Source organism: Anser anser (assembly GCF_964211835.1).
Source record: "Anser anser genome assembly, chromosome: 4".
NCBI lineage: Eukaryota > Metazoa > Chordata > Aves > Anseriformes > Anatidae > Anser > Anser anser.
Window position 1 is genome coordinate 17,053,442 of NC_139724.1, and position 19,491 is coordinate 17,072,932.

The following is a 19,491-nucleotide window of genomic DNA, read 5'->3' on the forward strand; positions in this document are numbered from 1 at the left end:
TAAGGTATGTGTCTTAATTCTTTTTTTCTTTATACACACAGAGAGAAGCTACGGTATTTCAGGCTTTTTATTGGCACTATTTTGGAAAACACAGCATAAGTGAATTTCCTGAGTTTCCAAGATCTGTTGTTATCTTACATAGAATTTAACCGCTCTGTTACCTCTTCCTTTTTGGCCAAATTCTACCTATATTGCTGGTTTTTAGATTCAGAACCCTCCCATAAATCCATTTATAGAGTTTTTATCCAAGTGAAGTTGGATATTAACAAAGTGATTATATAAAGAGCGTAGGAAGTGATCTTTCTGTGCTCTCAAGAGTGTAGCACATCAAACTCAGACCTCATTCATGCTAGAGATATGTAACACAAAGGCCCAGAACAGGCATAGACAAACTGCTGAACCTGTAGCAGCAGCAGCATGCCAATTAATAACCCATTACGAGAGATCTCTGGCAGCAGGCTTTGGCTTTTGATCCCAGACCAAATGACGGCACAAAGGAATGCCTACAGCACAATGCTCGCTTTGGGTGCCATTACTTTTGGTAATGACTATTACTACAGTCCCTTCTGATAATCCCTTGCAGTCACCACCCAGATCCCTTGCAGTTCCTTTCATGAGTGCCATCAGGCTTTCTTTAAATGCCCATCTATTGCAATATATTCAATTTCTCTGTACAAAAGAGGGAAATCAGTAAAATATTTACAAAATACAGTGAACAGAAATAGAGCAACCGCCGCAGATTAGTAAGTTTTAGCTAAATACTAAAATGTGGTCCTTTAAGTCACATAAAAGTCCTGATCACAATGTCCATGGAAGTGTAAACTTGAACTCTGATCCCTTTTTAGTAATATAGCCCAGCAGAAGTGGCAACATTTCAGGCTTGCCCCGTCAGCATCTAGGCCGACTTCACCCTGACCACCTCAATCAGATTTTCCAGAATATCCTTTTCCTGTAAAGCACGTATGATATTATGACCCAAAGAGTTGTTGCAATGAGGTTTTGAGTCAGATGTTCCACGTGGGATTGACTGTCATGCATCTTCCACTTAAAAGGGAAGTAGTTTTCAAACACTTCGTGTCCGATGTAGACCAGGATGGAGTTCATTCCTGAAAGTAAGCACAGGTCACACCATCTGAAAGAGCAGGTACGAGCTTGCTTCAGAATAAGCAGGCAGAGGCATGCCAGGCTTATGAAACAGAGTGGCACTGAGACGACGACAGCTCACAACTCTGCTCCTTGCCCCGAGGATCCTACTACGCGTGTGTGTTTGCTTTCAAACACAGCCTGACGGGTTCACCCCTCAAAAAGGGTATTGAAAAGGAACATAACCTATCTGCTAAATTGAAAATATAACCAGATTAATGCTCCTGCCATTTTAATGACAAGAATGATCAGTTTTTGTCTTCAGTGTGGCTGAGTGACAACCTATTTGGTCAGATCTATTGCCTTTCCAAACAAATGCTGACTGCCCTTCAGGGCTCTGGGATTTCTGGTAGGAGATGTGATACCGTGCCATCACCCTACTCATCTTCCTGTCCAGATACCAAAGCTGAAGAAAGGTTCCCTCTGCTGTGGGTTTGCATTCTGTCCTCACATGTTTGTCACGAGCCCAGTGTGGTCAAAGCCACAATGGGATGTTTTGGGAGACCAGCTTATCTAAAAACACAGAGACAGGACCTACGCGGCTGCCCAGGGGATTTCGTCTTCCAGATCTTCAGAAGTGGTATTGCTCTGCTGACAGGCCTTTGAGTTTCCCACTAGGTTAGCTAAGTCTCAGCAGTCCTTTCCAAACCAACTAGGAGCCAGCTGTGGTATTTTGCTTGGTGCTAGGCAGCTGTTCCCTGGGACCAAAACTCGAGACCAAACTTAGAATAATCATTTGGCAAGAGCAGCTTCCAGCCCTTGTTTAAACACTGGCAGTTCATCTCTCAAATTTCTTGCCTAGTCTCCAATTCTATGCAAAAATTTGTCTCAACTTGATAATTTTGGCCTCCTTCAGGGTACCTCATTCAAAATCCCAACTCCTTTAAAGACAAAGGAAGTGCAGAAAACATAAAAGGATAGTTCAGAAAGAAGAGGAGGAAATATGTTTCCTGCTGTGATTTTACTGACCTGGGTAGAAAAACGGAGCACCTGACCACAGTCTCTTGACATCCACAAGGTAATATATCAGTAATAAGAGGATGAAGGCGAAGCAGCTCATGGTTGTCACGTACGATGTTGACCTACACACATTTTCAGTAGAAAGGTTAGAGAATTATGTGATGCTTATAGTTCTCAATATAAGAAAGGAAAAACGTTCTAAGTAAAATAACACTTTAACAAAGTCATACTAAAGGCTCTTTCTTTGCTTACCATAAGTTCTTGTTTATGGGAATAAACCCTTCTTCTTTAGAACATTTTGTCAAGATAGCAGAAATAATTCCCTGAAATAGAAAGTTGCTGAAGTTTATATAACAGCTGCAACGTATTTCAGAAAGTTTGTGTTGAATAAAAATGCGTCTATTAAAGAGCTATCCAGTGATACTTGGACTGTGCTAAGTGAAATAACTGACTTACCATTACTATGCTCCATATAAAGAACCGACTCAGAATCTGTTTGTGCTGGTCTCTGTAGGACAAGATAATTTTTCCTGCCTAATATTAACAGAATACAAAAAATGAATTAAGTCCTGTAAACGTAACTACATGTTGAGAGCCATGTGTATTTGCCACTAGCTATCTGGGCTAAGGCAAGGAACACCAGCAGGATTTGTATCAGCTAAGTGTCTGGAAAGCTCAGCATAGAAACTCTGCAAAGAATCTACACAGATGGGGGAAAGACCTAACTGCAACCCTCTAAGCAACAGAGGTACACCTTGTCTCCCTTCCCTACTATGTTCCCTACTATAGGGAAGAATGGGATGAGCAGCTTTGTTAGGTTAACACAGTGTAGCTCTCACCTCGGGCTAAGTTGGCCTGAGAGCGCTGCTCTAAAAAAGGTTTTGTTAGAGCCAGTCTCAGCCATAAATAAACCACGTTGCCTCCCCACTTCCAAGATTCCTTCAAATCTTTACAAGACACAGCCAGAAAGAAAATAGGTACCTGCAGTCCCAGAAACGCCATAAAAATGGTATTTATGGTCCCCAGGATCCCTTCAGGATCATATGGCATTGTTGTTTGGTAAAGCACCTTGAAGAGAGAACAGTTACTTACTAGAGGACACCCAAGCAACCTGTCTCCTTTCTTTTCCACACCCCTCCACAGCGCACTTGTCTTTCCCAAGCCTCCCCTGACAGCTGCACTTGGTGGTAGCCTGCAACTTCACACTGCAAACCAAAAGCTACTTACACTAGAAGAGGGATGCTGATATATATGGTTTTCTCCAAGAATCAGACGATCAATGTAACCAGCTGCTCCTCCAGTGCAGTTAGGATAGTTTCCAAAATCTCCAATGCCCCCAGGACCAAGATAGCCCCTGGGACAGAAACAAACAGGTTACAGCACTAAGTGTTGGCACTCTCCACCTGAATTGCAGCTGACTACCGGCCCAGCACAGTAAATGCTAGATGTTTTCCCTGGCCAGAAGCACACAGGTACTTCAGTACCATAGTAAAGTAAGCTTTTTTTTCATATGATAAATGCTTTCCTTGAGCCTGCTGCCCTAAAAGCTTTCCTCTTTGTCCTTTCCTTATGACTAAGAAAATATATTTTCTAGCTGGCAGGAGGAAAACAATCTGATGCCCCAGAGAAAGTAGTCTGAGTCTTACCTGGGACAGCCTGGCACAGGTAACAAAAAGGTCAGGCAGAGCCAAATCACTTCTAACATCAGAATGAAAATCCACTGTGGCCAGTAGGGAAGAATATCCTGCAGAGCAGGACATGACATCTCCTGCATGAGACGAAGGGAAAGGGGAACATTAACTGGCAAATAAGAAAGATGCCTTTGGGGACATCCTGTACTTCCTGACAGGCAGTTCCCCAGATACAAGAGGGAGCTGTTGTTGTTGCAGAGCTGGATTCTGCCAATGGACCTTTCATTTTCATAAATGATTTCCAGACACTTAGTTATTTGGGGGGGAACAAACCAAAACAAAAGCCCACAATGTTTTTCAGCTTGGAAAATGTCGAAAGGAATTTTGATTCATGAGCAGAACAAAAGCCTTTTGGGAAAACAGACTCCAGAAAAGCCAAAAAGCAGTATTACTTTCCCCTGCTGTGAAAAACCACTGCCAAAATTAACTGGACAAAACACAGGCCACAGGACTCAGCAAAGAGATGCCTGTCCCTCAGGTCCCTTGGCAATGGAAAGTCATCAAGAGTGCCTGGGAGCGCCTGCTTCTAAGCACCATCAGAATGGATCAGTGAAATCCTCAAATAAAGCAAAATTAGATGTGTTAAAATGCAGAGTGGGACACTGAAGGGTGCACGTTCCCTGAGGTTTTCACCAAGCCATGCCGTACAACACAGAGATGTTACGTTTTCTGTTTCTCGTGTGTTCTTTGTACCTGAACAAGAGAAAAAGCTCCCAAACACTACTCCAGTATCATTTGTCACCTCCCCATGTAACTCACCAAGGTCCCACTGTCAGCCCCAGCTCTTGTAAACAGGACTTCGAGAGCAGCAACCACCAGGTACGTCAGTCCCAGCCGCTGGAGCACCCCAGGGATGCGCAGATTGTCCCAGGACACTGGAAAACATACAAGCAATGTGAAAGAGGGGCAGACACGAGCTCTGATGTAAATATTTGTATCCTTAGAAATAAGTTACGCTTTCCCAGGCAGAGCTGAGAGGCACGGTGCCCACAGGTAGGTGGGACACCTCCACTCTGCCACCCCATTTTCTGTAAAATATAACCCTGGGAATGTCAACACTAAGATGACCAACAGTGCCCAGCACAGGGATCAAGAGATCCGAGATCCTGGGAAATGGTGTCAGTCTCTTACAGGATGAGATGACTTTTATGAACCCTGTTTTAGTTTAACATTTTTAAAAGCATAACGGAGAAGCAAACTGGCCTGCGTTAGCTGATCAGATACTTCTGACAGTAAAACCTGACGGGAAAAAATCAACAATGCAGAACTGAACAGCACTCTACAGGACATCATTGAACTGTCCCTGTTCTGATGGTCAGTACAGCAAGGCTGTGTTTTCTCATCAGCCTGGCCCTACAGTTGAGGAAAATGGAAAGAAGAGAGCAAGTTGCACTCACGTGGCCCAAGGCAGTAATTGGGATTCACAACTATGATTCCCAGCAGGATTAGCAGAAAACTCCTCCAGAGGATTTTCCCTAGCACCTTCTGCTTGGAACTTCCCCACCTCAGCGTGGAGCTCAGTGACAGTGATATTGATGTGCCCATAATGAACACAAACCTAGAGAAGAGAGCAGATGGGAAACAGAGCAGGGAAATATCACACACGTACAGCAGCAAACGCTAACACTCTAACAGAGTAGCCCACGTTGGCCCAACAGACATCTGCGTGCCCTGAGTGAAACTGGACAAATCCATCTCTTCTGATTGCAAGGAATTTCTAGACAAGAGTTTGCACAGAGGGGCCTTTCCATCTCCTTCACTGACCAGTTGGGACAAAAAAGTTCAGGAAAGCAATGGCCTTTCTGCAGCAATGTATACACCACCAAAATATTACATGACCTAAAATCAAATTAACATCTTAAGAGGAGTAAAGCACAAGCTGCAAAATTATGATTTCAATTCAGAACTGACCTGCTCCTCCTCTCTAGCTTAGGCATACAGTCCCAGTCCAGCTCCCATCTCCAAGAGTAACCACAACCAGTGCGTATTTTAGAGAAGCATGCTAGGGGCAGATGGGATAATTGCTCCCCAATGGAACCATTATCTGGTTTAGAGAGATTAGCTTAATCCAAAATTCCCTTGACTATTTTATCTCTGGATACACTTATTATCCATATACATCATCAGTCCAAGCTTTGAACGTTGCCAGATTAACAGCCTTCAACACAGCAGTGTGGCAGTGGGCTCCATGGGAATACTGCACCTCCACTGGCAGCACAACCCCAGGCTTCCCACTGCCACTGCATGGGGAAAGAAAGGAGGATGTGGGGCAGCCAAAGGCATTCGGCTCTTCTACGGGTTCATAAAGACCCTGCTGTCATCAGGAGGGGCTAGTTCCCATCAGCTGTTAAACACAAATTCACTCCTCTAAGTCCATTTCCACATGGAGGCAAGGTGCATGCAATGTTCCCTTTACAACCCTTAACATCACTTGACATACTATTCTTCAGGAAGACCTACCATGGAAAAACCAGATCTGCCACTGTTAATCCTACAAAGAAATAAGAAGGAACACATTATTTATCTCAAACCTTCCCTAAATTTTAACAGCATTATTGTCCAGTTTCCAGAGGAATTGCTGGCTGTTTGCAGTTATTTGATACCCCAAGATCTAAACACTTTATAAGCAAAACTTACAAAGAGCTAATTATCTTGCTTCAATGCTTTTACCATTCTTCAAAAATAGGGTCAAAACTGTTTCAGGAAAGGTTTCAGGGATGGGATCCCTGCTATTCTCCACTAGGGCAACACACTGCCTGACCCCTTCCCCATCAGCTTGCCAAGCGCGGCGTTATGTTTGTAGAGCATCAAGCACCGTGGGCTTGGCCACAGTACCCGACTCTGCTTAATGACTGTGGTTCTAAAAAATAAAATAAAAGATATGAAACTCAAAAATTAAGATTTTACGAACAGATTGTGATTTGATATTATCCTGTCATTGTGTGTATTGCTTCTCCCCGATGATCCTGGTACTGTGTTCATGCAAAGTGGCAGAGCATCCTAGTCTTCAACTAAGCAACAGCCCATTGCAGCAGCTAACTGTATCTAGATATTGCTGTAGCTAAAACACAAGTTAACTGCCTCAGTTGTACTTTACCATTCCAACTCTCGTGTTTGAAGAACCAGTATTTTCCTCCTCCATAGTTCACAAACACCATAATTATAAGAGAGAGCCTAAAAAGACAACAAAAACATACAAAGTATCGTGTTGATTAAATACATATGAATGAACACACAGCTAATGCTTACCCCATTAAAACATTTCTAACTGTGATATCTGGTTTATTTTATTTTTAAAGCAAGATTATGTACAAGGCTTCCAGCTTTGCTGAGCAGGAAGCAGCATTTCAATCATGTGTGGTGGTGAACCAAAGTTAGCTCCTTCACACAGTGTTTTCACACAATGTGTGTTGCTCTCTTCCACCCTGAACCGCAACTTCAATGTTTCCTCAAACTAGATCAAAGGCAAAGCGTTTCAGAAAGTCCAAGAATTAAAACCTTGGTTATCTTCTGAGTAAAACAGACACGCTTGATCTGTCTGTCGCTCTGCTACGTATTTCCATACACTGTCGAATCCTCATTGGAAAAATCTAATTCCCCCTGGAAGAGTTGCTTTTGGGCAAATCTTATGCTCACCCTCGGAACGTGTCCAGGGAACGCAGGCGCTGGTGAGAGGTTGCGCTCCACAAACGTGGGGCAGGATCACTGCTAATGGAGTCCGTTGTGTTCGGGGATCCCAGCTCCTACAGGAACGAAGCAGACACATGAAGGGCAAGTCAGCAGCTGCCTATGGAACAGGGGTCAGCAAATGCAAACTTTGGCATACTGCGTTTATCTTTGTTGTCCCCATCTTCCTCTTCTTTTTATTCCCCTTTTTGCTATTTCTAACCTCCTAGTGGCTCCACTGTGTTGCAATATTTGACAGAAAAATGCAGATGCTCCACACTCCACCTTTGACCAGGGTGGAAATAATAATCCACTGAAAAGAGCCTGTGTTTGAGACTCATGAGAGCTGGGTCCAGTCCAAATCAGCCACAGACTTGCCGGCACTGTGAGTGCTGCTTTACAGCACAGCTAAGCAGATCCAGCTGCTGACTCTCATTAACAGGATCAGTCCCATCCCACTGCATCAGCACTTGTCCGACACTTCAGAGATAAGTTTAGAGAGCTAAACCAGCAGAAAATGAATCCTTTTAAAAGCAGGACTGGCTGCTTTCCAGTCCAGTTCCCTAAACCACTCTGATCAGCTCCAATGACAGCACAAAGAAGCAGACATTGCTGTAACACAGATAATCAGAGGTAAACAACTACAAGAATTGCTGCAGAGCTCTGCTCCCATCTCCTTTGACTCTAGGCAGGTTTGGACCTCCTAGATGTGAAGCCCAGACAGCAACAATCCATCTACATTCTAGTACAAAACATGGCCCACAAAAATGCCAGCTCTTGGGCAGTCAGAGAAATCTTAGGTGTAGCTCCTACCAAAATTCCTGTTGTGCTGCAAGCAAACACAAAAGTTGGTATTTCCTCCCTGCCCTTATATTGCTTGTATCAGATGGGGACAATGTTTTCACCAACATATTTCCTTCAAGGGGACTAAAGAGGGCATAAAGCTGGATGTTCAAGACTTGCAAGAGCTCTGTTAGAAATCCACGAACCTTGCGTGGAAACCCTGCTCAGCACTCTCTGTTGAAATAAAATTGCCTGTCTGGTACCAGTATAAGATTTGCCAAAGGGAACACACATGCAGGGAGAATGACTGTCAATAAACAAGTCCCCAAATGCCCAGATAGCATGTGTTACTCTGAGGCAGAAACACTACAGAATGTAAATTTGGTCACTCACAGAATTAATCAGACGATCAGTTTCCCTAGGGTTCAGTTTCTTGTAAACCCAATTTCTGACTGGATCAATTCTGAAAATTAGTAACAGTTTAAAAGACAAAACAAAACAAAAGGTACTTTACAGTCAATTTCATCTTCATTTAAACTGTTTAGCAGTGTAAATCAAAAGCTGGGACAGCCTTTATTCCTGCTTTTCCAGCTCACATATGTAATACTGATGTGCAGCCAGTACCTGCGACCCCAGTTAAATCCAGTTACTTGATGACACTGCCACAAGGTCAGGTTTGGGACCTTTATTCTCAGGTTGTTCACAGGCAGGGACAACTCACGTCACTCAGTACACACGACTAACAGCTGCATCTGTTAAAGATGCTTACGTCCCATGGACTTGTACTGCTGATTCAGGGCTATGCCCAGGAACAAATCACAGGCGGGTGAGGCAGGGTGTGCATCAGCTTACGGTGGATGTCAGCTGCTCTTCAGCAACTGCTCTGCACACGAGCTAGCATGGCTGCAAGATACCTCTCGAGAGAAATCACATGGCCTTGTATTTATAATCATATGGACAGCTACCACAGCTTGACCCGTGCGTGGCAGCCTGACAGCAGGGTCTCATCTGCAAGCAAGGACTTCAAAGTGCTACCACGCTAGGATGCCTGCTTTTAAATTGGTGGCCCTGTTTCACACACAAGGAGGTGTTACAGTGCTGTTCACTTACTTCATAACAAGGCGCCAGATGATCAGGATAGCAAGGATCCCCATATAGACCAGGAAAGCAAAGAGAATAGCTACACGAGAGAGAGAAGAACACAACTCTGTATCTTGTACACCACCACCATTCAGCAGCCAGGATTTGGCCAAGCGTGACATAAATATGACAATCAGTCCATCACACCACTTTCTCCACACAATACATATCCCCAACCTGAGACCCAGGGAGAGAAAAATCAAAACAGAAACAGGCTAGTGATTAGCGACTGCAAATTTTGGCATAAAAAAGGCTAAATGAATCCATGCTGCACCACAAGGCAGTGGTGAGGAAAAAGCTGATGTGCCATAAGTTCTAATGAAGAAACTAGGAATTTAGAAAGCCTCAACGTGAAGAGGACAGAAGAGAGGGTAACAGACTGAGTTTGCAAGCATAGAGGATTTTTCTTTCCTGTTTGAGAATTGGATATATATATAACTGGTATATATGGATATATATAACTGGTATAACGTAATGCAAAGGAAAATAATGGAAAGAGACACGGGAAAGTTTAAAACAGCCCCGGAAAAAAAAGATAAATGAAAAAGCAAAACACCAGGTTTAAAATTAAAAGCACTACAAAAAGCAGAAATCCAAACACTGTATGGCTTGTTTCCCGTTTTGTGAGACAAACAGGACAGAGGGAAGAAGAACAAGGATCCTGTGTATGTTCAAAAACATGCAGGGAAAGAGGAACTAACAATGAAAACATCTCCCTCTGGACAAATACCCCCCAGTTTTTCTCGGCTAATCCCTGCTCCAAAAAAGTTGTGGTCATGCAGTGCCTTGTGCGAAGAGGCCTGATGCTGGCCTTGAGGCTGGGATATAAAACATAAGGAGGCAAGATGCTGAGAGAGAAGAGGAGCAGACCCATGACACATCTTCAGTAAAGCACGGGTGGCTACACAGGCTTTTTAGGAAGCAGTTTTTGCTGGGAGATATGTAGGTTCTAGAATGAAAGGGGAAAGCAGAAGATTACATACGGAGGTAACTGTTGACGGGGCCTTCATTGATGACTATATCACAAGAAACTGTTTTGGTGCTTGTGCTTAGGGTCTTTATCACCAGGGAGTAATTGCCAAATTCTCCAAAATGATACTGAATCCTGCAAAGGATAAAAGAAATGAAATTTGCTCGGCTATTACCACTACATGCGGGTACTGCTGTGGTACACGGGGGGCTGTAAGCCAAGCATTACCCTCCCCTAGCCCAACACATGCACTTCCCCCTCCCGCATCACCCACCTTCCTGAACCACCAGTCTCTTTGTAAGCAAAACCAGGCTTTGGCATAGGCTGGCCCCACACGTAGAGCTCTGGTTCCTGCTTGTGCTTAGACACGCTATAGCGTGACCAGCTGGCAGAGTGGCGGGGGGATGGCTGAACTCCAGGTCTCAACAGCTATGAAAGAGGTGACGGAACTGCACCGCTGGAGGAACAAGAACCCCACCAGCAAACCAAGACCCACAACGAAATAGAGGCTGGACGGCGGTGTTCCCGGGGGCTGCGCACATACTTGCAGAGCTCGCTGCCAGCCAGGGAGCCGTTGAGCAGCAGGCTGAGTGGGTGCTGCGTGTCCACCACCACCGCTTTGCCCGGGCCCCCATCTCTTGGCGGGATGACGGCCAGGAGCTGGTAGGAGCACTGCGAAGGAAGGAGAGGGTGAGGAGGAGAAGAAGAGTGCACGCCGCGGGGCGGGCAGCAGCCAGCCATGCCCGCTCACCCTGTGGCAGGCACCGCAGCGGGCGAGCAGGCTGAGGCCCTGCTCCGGCAGCTCATTGCGGACCAGCAGCAGGGCTTGATCCATCCTGACCCCCGGAGGCCTCCACCGCTCCGCGGCCCCCCACCGTGAGGAGGCGGCGGCGGGGCCGTCCCCGGGCGGCTCCGTGCTGCCCGGTGCCAGCAGCACCGCGCCCAGCGCCGCCGCCACGGCCGCAGCCAGCGCCGCCGCCATTTTGTGGCCGCCCCGCGCCGCGCTCCGCTCCGCTCCGCCCCGGGGCGGCCCCGCCGCCGCCACCGCCGCTCCCCGCCCGGCCGCCGCCGGCCCGGGGAGCCCGGTCGGGCCCGGGGAGCCGCTGGCTGTCGGTTCTGTGTCTGATGCAGGAGGCACGGCCATGGAAAAGAAGGCGCACTTGGCGAAAAGGGACTTGCCGCCCAGGGAGGCGTCGGCGGTCTTGCTGGTGCTGCTGGTCCTGCTCCTTAACGCCCTTCTCTACCTGTACCTCAGCGACCTCCACGGCTCGTCCGGGCGTGCCGAAACGGACCCCAGCCTCTGCCCTTTCGGGTACTTCAAACTAGGGTCGGTGAAAAATTGTTCCCCCTGGCTCTCCTGCGAAGCCATCAATAGGGAAGTCAGGAAACTCAAGTGTGTTGGTGAGGGAGCTGTGAAAAAGGTGAGTTGGGTTTCTCTTTCTTCTCTCCTGTGGGTAAACTAAAAAAGGCTTTCACTGTTAACTAATTTCTCTAATTAATGCACACAGTGCTTTATAACTATCCTCACAGCAGCTAGTTGCTGCAGACATCCTGAGGCCTATGGAAAGAGTGTGACAGGGGCCACTGTACCTCGCTCACACCGAATGACATGCAACTGGGATGGGTGCAGTGCTCGGGGAGCCTGACGTAGCTGTGGCAGAGCACGGCTGGCCACTACACGTTGAAATCACATATGAAATCACTTGATCATTTAATTCATCTGCAGTGCCCATTCCAAAGAAAACCCAGGAAATCATGGTGCATCCATCATATGTTGTAATTACAATGTGAGGAAGGGCTTGCTGTGACAGGTACATGGTCAACCTAGAGGCTTTGCTGCTAAAGCTCACGGTGTAACAGTTGGGCATCAATGTAGGATTTGTGCCGGTGACTGTAGTTGGCAGTTGTGACCATGCAATCACTAGCAGGCCAGCAGCAGCTGGTAATGGTGTATGAAGTCTCTCCGCATGTCTTACTTGTCTCTTCTGTGTTCTCAGGTCTTTCTTTCTGAGTGGAAGGAAAACAAAGTGGTTCTGTCACAGCTCACCAACATAGAGCTGAAGGAGGACTTTCTCCACGGACTGAAGATGCTGAAGGCACTACAAAGCAGGCATGTTGTGCGGCTTCTTGGCTTCTGTGAGAAGCAGTTCACAATCCTTACCGAGTACCATCCTCTGGGCTCCCTGAGGGGCTTGAACGAAACTCTCCACATCCCCAAATACAAGGGCATGAACACCTGGCATCGCAGGCTGATGCTTGCCATAGACTACGTGAGCGTCATTCGCTACCTGCACAGCAGCCCTCTGGGCACTTTAGTGATGTGCGATTCGAATGATCTGGACAAGGTGCTCTCTCAGTACCTCCTGACAAGTGACTTTCACATCCTGGTGAATGATTTGGATGCTCTGCCTCTCGTGAACAAGAGCAGTGGCAGGCTGGTGAAGTGTGGTCATCGGGAGCTGCGGGGCGAGTTTGTAGCTCCTGAGCAGCGGTGGCCCTATGGAGAGGATGTGCCATTTGATGATGACCTCATGCCTCCCTATGATGAGAAAACAGACATCTGGAAAATCCCAGATGTCTCCAATTTTTTCTTGGGCCACGTTGAAGGGAGTGACATTGTGCGACTGCATTTGTTTGACATCCATGCAGCATGTAAGAAGAAGGACCCGGCCAAAAGGCCTTCTGCCCAAGAGATCTTAGACACCTACAGGAAAGTTTTAACTCTGCTGATTCGGGAGGTGGCCATGCCTGGTACTAGGGAAATGTTATAGTGAATCATGAGACAAGCGGTAGACTGAAGTTGATGTTCTTATTTATTTAGCTTGCCTGAAGGGCAAAACCTCTGTCCTTGAAACTGAGAAGATTAAAAAAAAAAAAGAAAGACTTTGTACTTTTACCTTTTGATTAAAAGTTATCCACCCAATTCTGGAGCTGTGCAAGTTTTCCATTGACATGTTTGATCTATCACTGGAAGAGGAGGAGGGAGAGAAATTAAGTTGCATGAGTATGGGGGAAAATTGGTCCCTCAAGAAATAGAAATTTTCTTTTGTGATATTTACATGAAAACTCTTCATACACACACACAAAACATTTTCACAGAAAAAAGTTCTTTAGAAAATGAAATACTGGCCCACTTAAACTGATTGGCACAGGACTGGGGAGCAGAGACCATGGCATGCCCCTCTCAAGATCTGTGCTGATTCCAGTGGCTTTGGCCCGTGTCTTATCCACAAAGCCCTGACTCACTTCCCTATGGAGTAAAAGCAGTGGTCACTCAAAAATGAGTACCTCAGTTCACTTCAAATTTTGGTGAACCCTGATGCCAGATTCCCAACCACTGTGCCCAGCCTCCCTGCTGGATGGGGAATAAGGCTCCTTTTAGAGAGATGCAGCCATTGCTCTGTGGGCCCCATGCCCCACTAAACAGGCATGTCACTATTTTGTAAGCAAGCGGATGATGCAGATCCTACAGAGACTGCTTAAAGATGCATTGCCCTGATTTTCAAGCATTTGCCCTCATAGTGTTCTCAGCAAGGCCCTCTGGATACAAAGCTGTAACACAAGAGTCTCTGGCTCTTTTTTAATCCATTTTTTAATCTGAAATCTGTTCAGAAGAAAAAAAAAAGAAAAAAAAAAGGCTGTTTTTTGTTTGTTTGTTTTGTTCAGTGAGTTTAGGAGAAAGCTTCTGGTACTAATATGGATGTTACAGCCTGGTACCAACAGCTGGAGAAGGAGAATCATACTGCCTTAATCCAGCAGTAGGCCTTGTTTGGTGGGACTGGGATTTAGCTGTTCTCTTGGTGAAAAAAACAAACCAAAACAAAAAACAACAGGATAACCATTATGCACCTGAGGACTTTCTGTTCTGCGGACAAGGTCTCTGAAAGTTGTAAGGGCCTGAGGCAACTTTCCTGTTGTCAGCTTGAGAGGTGATTTGTAAGCAGAGAAGTACACTGTCCTTTCTGCTGAGAAGATTGTGTCCCTTCCTTGCCATGCTGATATTCCTCTTCATCTAAACAAGCAACGTTGTAACTGCCCTGGGAAAACAGTCAGTTTTTATACATTGTGTACAAATGCATGTGTTCTACTGCTACCACAATTTTATTGTAAATGGGGAAACTGCCCTGCAAATTACAAAATTCATACCTGATGCCATATAATGCCAGCAGGAGTCCTTCAAAGGCATTGTGGCTTTCCTTTCCCACTGGGCAGTCTATTTTCTTAAATTAGCTGATTTTGCCATTTTCCAGCTGTGCAGTCCTAGCCAGCAGACCTCTTCCTGGTGGTTTTCCTGCTTCAGTTGTCAGGAATCAAAGCTTAGCAGTCAGAGTCTCCAAAACAGAGCAGTAACTTTGTATGCTTCACGTTTGTGTTGGACTTTGACTCAAAACACCTTAAAAAATTAGGAGAAAAGAATGCTGTCTGCTGTAATTATATCATCCATCCCATGAGTTATTAATAGGGTTAATCGGGTTTCTACAGTTCCAGTGTGAAGCCAAGATGTGCAACAACTGGAAAAGAATCCTATTATAAGTCCTCAAAGCCAGTGATCAAACTTTGAAGGGAAAAGAGTCAGATCCTTTGCATGTCCCCAGAAGCATCTTGTTACCTCTTGTTAGTCATTATGTGTACTTGAAAGAAAAATCGGCACCTGATGGCTGGGAAGTAAATATGCTCTCTGTCTTTTATGACAGTTGCAAGGACAGACAAGAAGAACCTGCCAGGCTTCTCATGCTGGTCTCTCAGTTAAGCTTCTGCTTGGATTCTTGCTCTTCTGTTGCACCTTGCAAGCAGCCTTATTAATTTCCCAGAGTGAAAAATAAATGGTAACAAATTCTCGTTCTGAATAATTATCTTGCCTTGGAGGTAAGGTAAGATAACCCCTTGCCTGGGTGAAATAGTTACAAATTTAAAAAAAGTGGTGTTCCCCTAAACATTCACCCTTAGCAGTGGGCCCTCCACATCTCTTCCCCACTCGCTCCTACTCAGCTTGTGTGTTGTACTTCAGCAAGAATAAATTACATTTTTCTGAACACAGCATTATGAAGCTTTAGAGTTTTGTTTCGGTGATGTCGTTTCCGTCTATGAGGGAACACTAGATGGCAGCATGAAGGTCAGTTTAGCTCGAGTTAGCGGCTCCAGTCTCTCATGCCCAAACATAGCCAGGATCTGGCCTTGGAGCCAGTGCTTTGCTAGCATATTTCAATATACCCCTGAAAGAAGGCATTGTGTTTGCATTTGCAAGCCTGTAGTACCAAGGCGGATGTAAGGGCTGTCAGAAGAGCCACCCCACACGAAGGGGCCGCCTCCCCTTGTGTACGTTACCATCCCTCTTAATCACAGCCTGGTCCAACCTCAACCAAGGTTGAATGTCACCTCCTTCTACCCTTTCAGTAAAATCAGAGGAGTTTGCTGCCTCTCCTTCTTTCTGTTCTTCCCAATTAACCCCTTCCACAATCTCAAGATAGCATGAACCCTGTTCTTCCCTCGTTTACAGCTCCTTTTCCCTTAACTGGAGTTTGGCAAGGGTTCATGGAAAGGGAAGAAGCAGGACAGCCCTACATGCAGTTGCCTCCCCTCTGTCTAATTCCCTCTACTGGCCATTCCAGTTTTCACCATCAATGACTGCCTTGGCAAACATCTGGGGGCTTTTCTGCCTCGGTACAAGCAGCCGTTATATGTCTGGTGGGCAACGCCCCCTCTGTCACCCCCAGAACACATCCTGCCCAGCCCAGCCAGCCGGAGAGACAACCAAAGCAGAAGCTGTCTCCCAGACTCAAGAAATAGCACCTGGGTGCTATTTCTTTCCCAGATGGAAACCTGCTGGCTTCCCAGATGGGGCACTGCTGTACCAGCAGCAGAGGGGACAGGTAGGCCGAGGACGTGCCAGCTGAGCCTGCTGACAGCCTGTCTGCGGATGCCAACTGTGTCAGGGCACCAGGTCCCACTGCTGGCATGGGCTGCACTCATTCTGCCCTTGGTCCTACACAGTTGCCAGAACAAATTCCCAACGGATTTCCCAATAAAGGTTTAGGGCTTACTGGGTATGGTTGGTACCACAGGACACAGAATGGAAACTGTCTCAGAGCAGAGTATCAGATTCATTTTGGGCTCACTGCTTTCTTTTTCTCCTCAAGATCATCCAAAGAATAGCACTGTCAAGGTTATGCTGGTTGGTGTTTGTTATTTTTCTCTTGTTTGTTTTGTTTTGTTTTTCCAAACTGCCTGCTAGCAGCAGGCTCCTTGGTAGCTGAAGTTTGATGTAGTGTGTTTCAACTTGTGTGACACAGCTTTCAGGTCACATCCTAAAAGCAGTCCTATAATCCTAAATCCAGGTGAGCAGCCTTTACAGTAACTCATCTGTATGTTCAACACCATCCAACGTAGAAAGTATTGTATGCAGATCCACACCAGCTGCTATGTAGGTCTGGGTAAATGCTGAAGACAGAAAGTGGGCACATCTTTGTTTAATTGAACAAAGCCTTTTCTTCTTCTTTTTTTTTTTTTTTTTTTTTTTTGAGGGATACTTTCAAAGTCCATGCTACTCTGTATTTAATGCAGTGGTAACTATTAAATGTATCAGAAGTTTAGAATACCACATGAACTTTTTGAAATTCTATCACAACTCTAAATCAATGTTTTCCTTTGGTGCCACATAAACATCAGATCATTATCTCTGTGAAACAGAGGCAGTGTTGTTCACAAAATATAATTGTGAGATATTTGGCAGAATTTGCAACTGTAAACTGATTCTATCATTATGACTGTAATGTCTTACCAATAGTTGAGAGACCCTGGGAACAAGAAAAAAGTGGTTCTCAAGTTCTTCTAGCATGATATAATGCATATATTTGTAGAGTTCAACCAAATAAATTATATGGTAGGTAGTACTTTTAAAAAAGAAAAAGGATTTTATGGTTTTATTTAATTGAAATACTGTATACTTGAGATGACCACATGATTTCAAATAATTGCCAGTCTGTGTTCTGAAGTCTATAATCCAGTATTTATCAGGATTAAATGGTGAATATATTTACATTACAATGATATTTATGTCTCAGCAATTTCTGATTCTGTTTAGCCCGGGGTAACTCAAAATCCATTAAAAATTATATATTTTTTATATATAGACACACTCAGATTTGTTGGCCATAATTTTGAAAAGAAAGCTTTCTGTTTCCAGCATTCACATTTTGTATAGGAAGTAACTGGATCTTCAAAGCTGTTAAATGTTCAGCAGCTTTCAGTCAAATCTATAGTAGTTGGTAAATGCTAAGGACTTTCAGAAAGTGAATTGTTTCCTTGTAGAGCTGGAAGATTTTTCAGTAACTCTCTCAATGTTTCTATGGGACTGAAGCTCATGATAGATTTCTCCATGGAATGATCAAAGTTCCCACTTTTGAAAAAGCTGGGATTTTTAAAAAAAATTAAATCACACAGCTATCCATTTTTTTCCCCTGAGAGCTGGTTCCTGTGAGGGATTGTGTAGTTTCACTATAGCTGAAAGGTGCAATGCTGATAACCAAGCCACTGAGCTTGGGTCCCCACTGGCTACATTTTGCCAGAACAGCTTGTGCCATGCCATATATTATTATTATTATTATTATATATTATTTTTTTGGTGCCGACATGCTTTGATCACAGCCCAGGATGCTAGAGGTCAGAGGCTACATAGGCATAGCACAAAATGAGTCTGCTCCCTAAGAGCAGCTTTAGAATAAGAAACAGAAAACAACTAATGTCCTCCTCTTGCATTAGCAGCATACCACAGGATTGGCTATTCCATCCCACCTCATCCAAACAAATAAACTACGTAATCTACAAAGACAGGTCACATCTGGCACACAACTACAACTGCAAGGCCTGACTTTGCTCTGACCAAATTCAACAGCAGCTTATGCTCCAATTTCTGAAGGTGCTCAGGAGCCTAAGTCTAAAAGAAAAGCCCAGGCTACAAAAGGAAAGGACAACATGCCAAGGCAAGCTAACCTAGCTTTGGAGTCTACCAGCTTTGGATTTTGAGCCAGATTCCTAAAGAAAGTCACACTGAAGGCCTACACACCCAGAAATCCTATTGCAGAAGGCCAACAAGTGGGAGATCACTCCTTGCTCTCAAGTTTGCAAAGCTGTTATACTCACCACAGCAGCAAACATTGTGCTCCACAACCTAACCCCGTCCTACCCACAGTTTAACATTTGCTAACTTCAGAGGGATATGTGGGGGAACAAAGTCTCTCTGTCTCTCTTCTAGGTTAGGGGTGGGTGGATTATCTGAGCCTTAAGTTGAGCATTTAATTAACTAAGAGATCAAGCACCTGCTGAGTGACCCAGAGTCTGTTCCTATGTGCTGGAGAAAACCCCGAGAGCTGAAGTGATGTTTTGCGGATACAGGCCTTGGTTTCATCCAGAAGGGAACCTGGGTGCCGAGTCCTGGGATGTCCAGAGCGAAGCTGCAGGATTAACACAAAGAGCACCTTAAGACAGAGCTTAAATATACCTTCTCTACACCCAGTACAAGGAAGCCTGATTGGAAGTGAGGCATACAGGTAGTAGTGAAACATAAAGAAGATCCATGCACTTTATTTGCACTTTGCCAGGCCTGTGAGCCAAAAAGTTAAACATACTAAAAAAATGAACAAAGAACCTCAGCTTTGTGAGAAACTGTTTAAAGTCCCTGTGAAATCAGGCTTAGTTTTCTGTTTTGAGTCATATTTCGTAACTGAAGGCTCCTTTTCTTAGTGGTTTCCACAGTTCTGTGCACGGGTGCCATCCCCATTTAATGACCTAGAATTATGTCTAATTGATGTTCTTCAGCTCTCCTTTCCCACACCATGGGGGGCAAGAAACTTTTCTCATGATAACAGTGACTTAGCCTTTTATTTTTGGATGTTCTCATCTCCTATCCCTTTATGTCCTGACCTGAGGCCTCTTGATATCAATCTGTCCCATAGCACAGAAGCTAGGTGACTTGGCACATCTTGCATTCAGAAAACAGGTACCCAAAGGATGAAGTTCCCCTCACCTGGTCAGACTTTGGTATAGCAGATCCAATCCTAGTGAGGTGTCTATATCCCCTCCTCAAATCAGTATGGGACCAGAGGTACTTCCTAGGCACAAAATGGACTCATCCTGAACGTT

General features: G+C 45.0%; 2 protein-coding genes across 2 annotated transcripts; one reads left to right on the top strand and one right to left on the bottom strand.

Moving 5' to 3' along the window:
• Window positions 1-49: 49 nt before the first annotated feature.
• HGSNAT (heparan-alpha-glucosaminide N-acetyltransferase) lies at window positions 50-11,497 on the bottom strand (the record flags this gene model as incomplete). The annotated part of the gene is made up of 17 exons (XM_083833124.1): window positions 50-1,106; window positions 2,113-2,225; window positions 2,356-2,426; window positions 2,560-2,637; window positions 3,085-3,171; window positions 3,331-3,457; window positions 3,750-3,871; window positions 4,554-4,669; window positions 5,192-5,352; window positions 6,255-6,285; window positions 6,892-6,968; window positions 7,431-7,537; window positions 8,637-8,706; window positions 9,354-9,423; window positions 10,367-10,488; window positions 10,898-11,025; window positions 11,105-11,497. The coding sequence occupies 17 exons, from the start codon at window positions 11,495-11,497 to the stop codon at window positions 925-927; spliced, it is 2,055 nt and encodes a 684-aa protein (XP_083689250.1). The 3' UTR covers window positions 50-924.
• On the top strand, window positions 11,496-13,276 carry POMK (protein O-mannose kinase; the record flags this gene model as incomplete). Its single annotated transcript, XM_083833163.1, has 2 exons — window positions 11,496-11,774; window positions 12,351-13,276. The coding sequence occupies 2 exons, from the start codon at window positions 11,496-11,498 to the stop codon at window positions 13,122-13,124; spliced, it is 1,053 nt and encodes a 350-aa protein (XP_083689289.1). The 3' UTR covers window positions 13,125-13,276.
• Window positions 13,277-19,491: the final 6,215 nt, after the last annotated feature.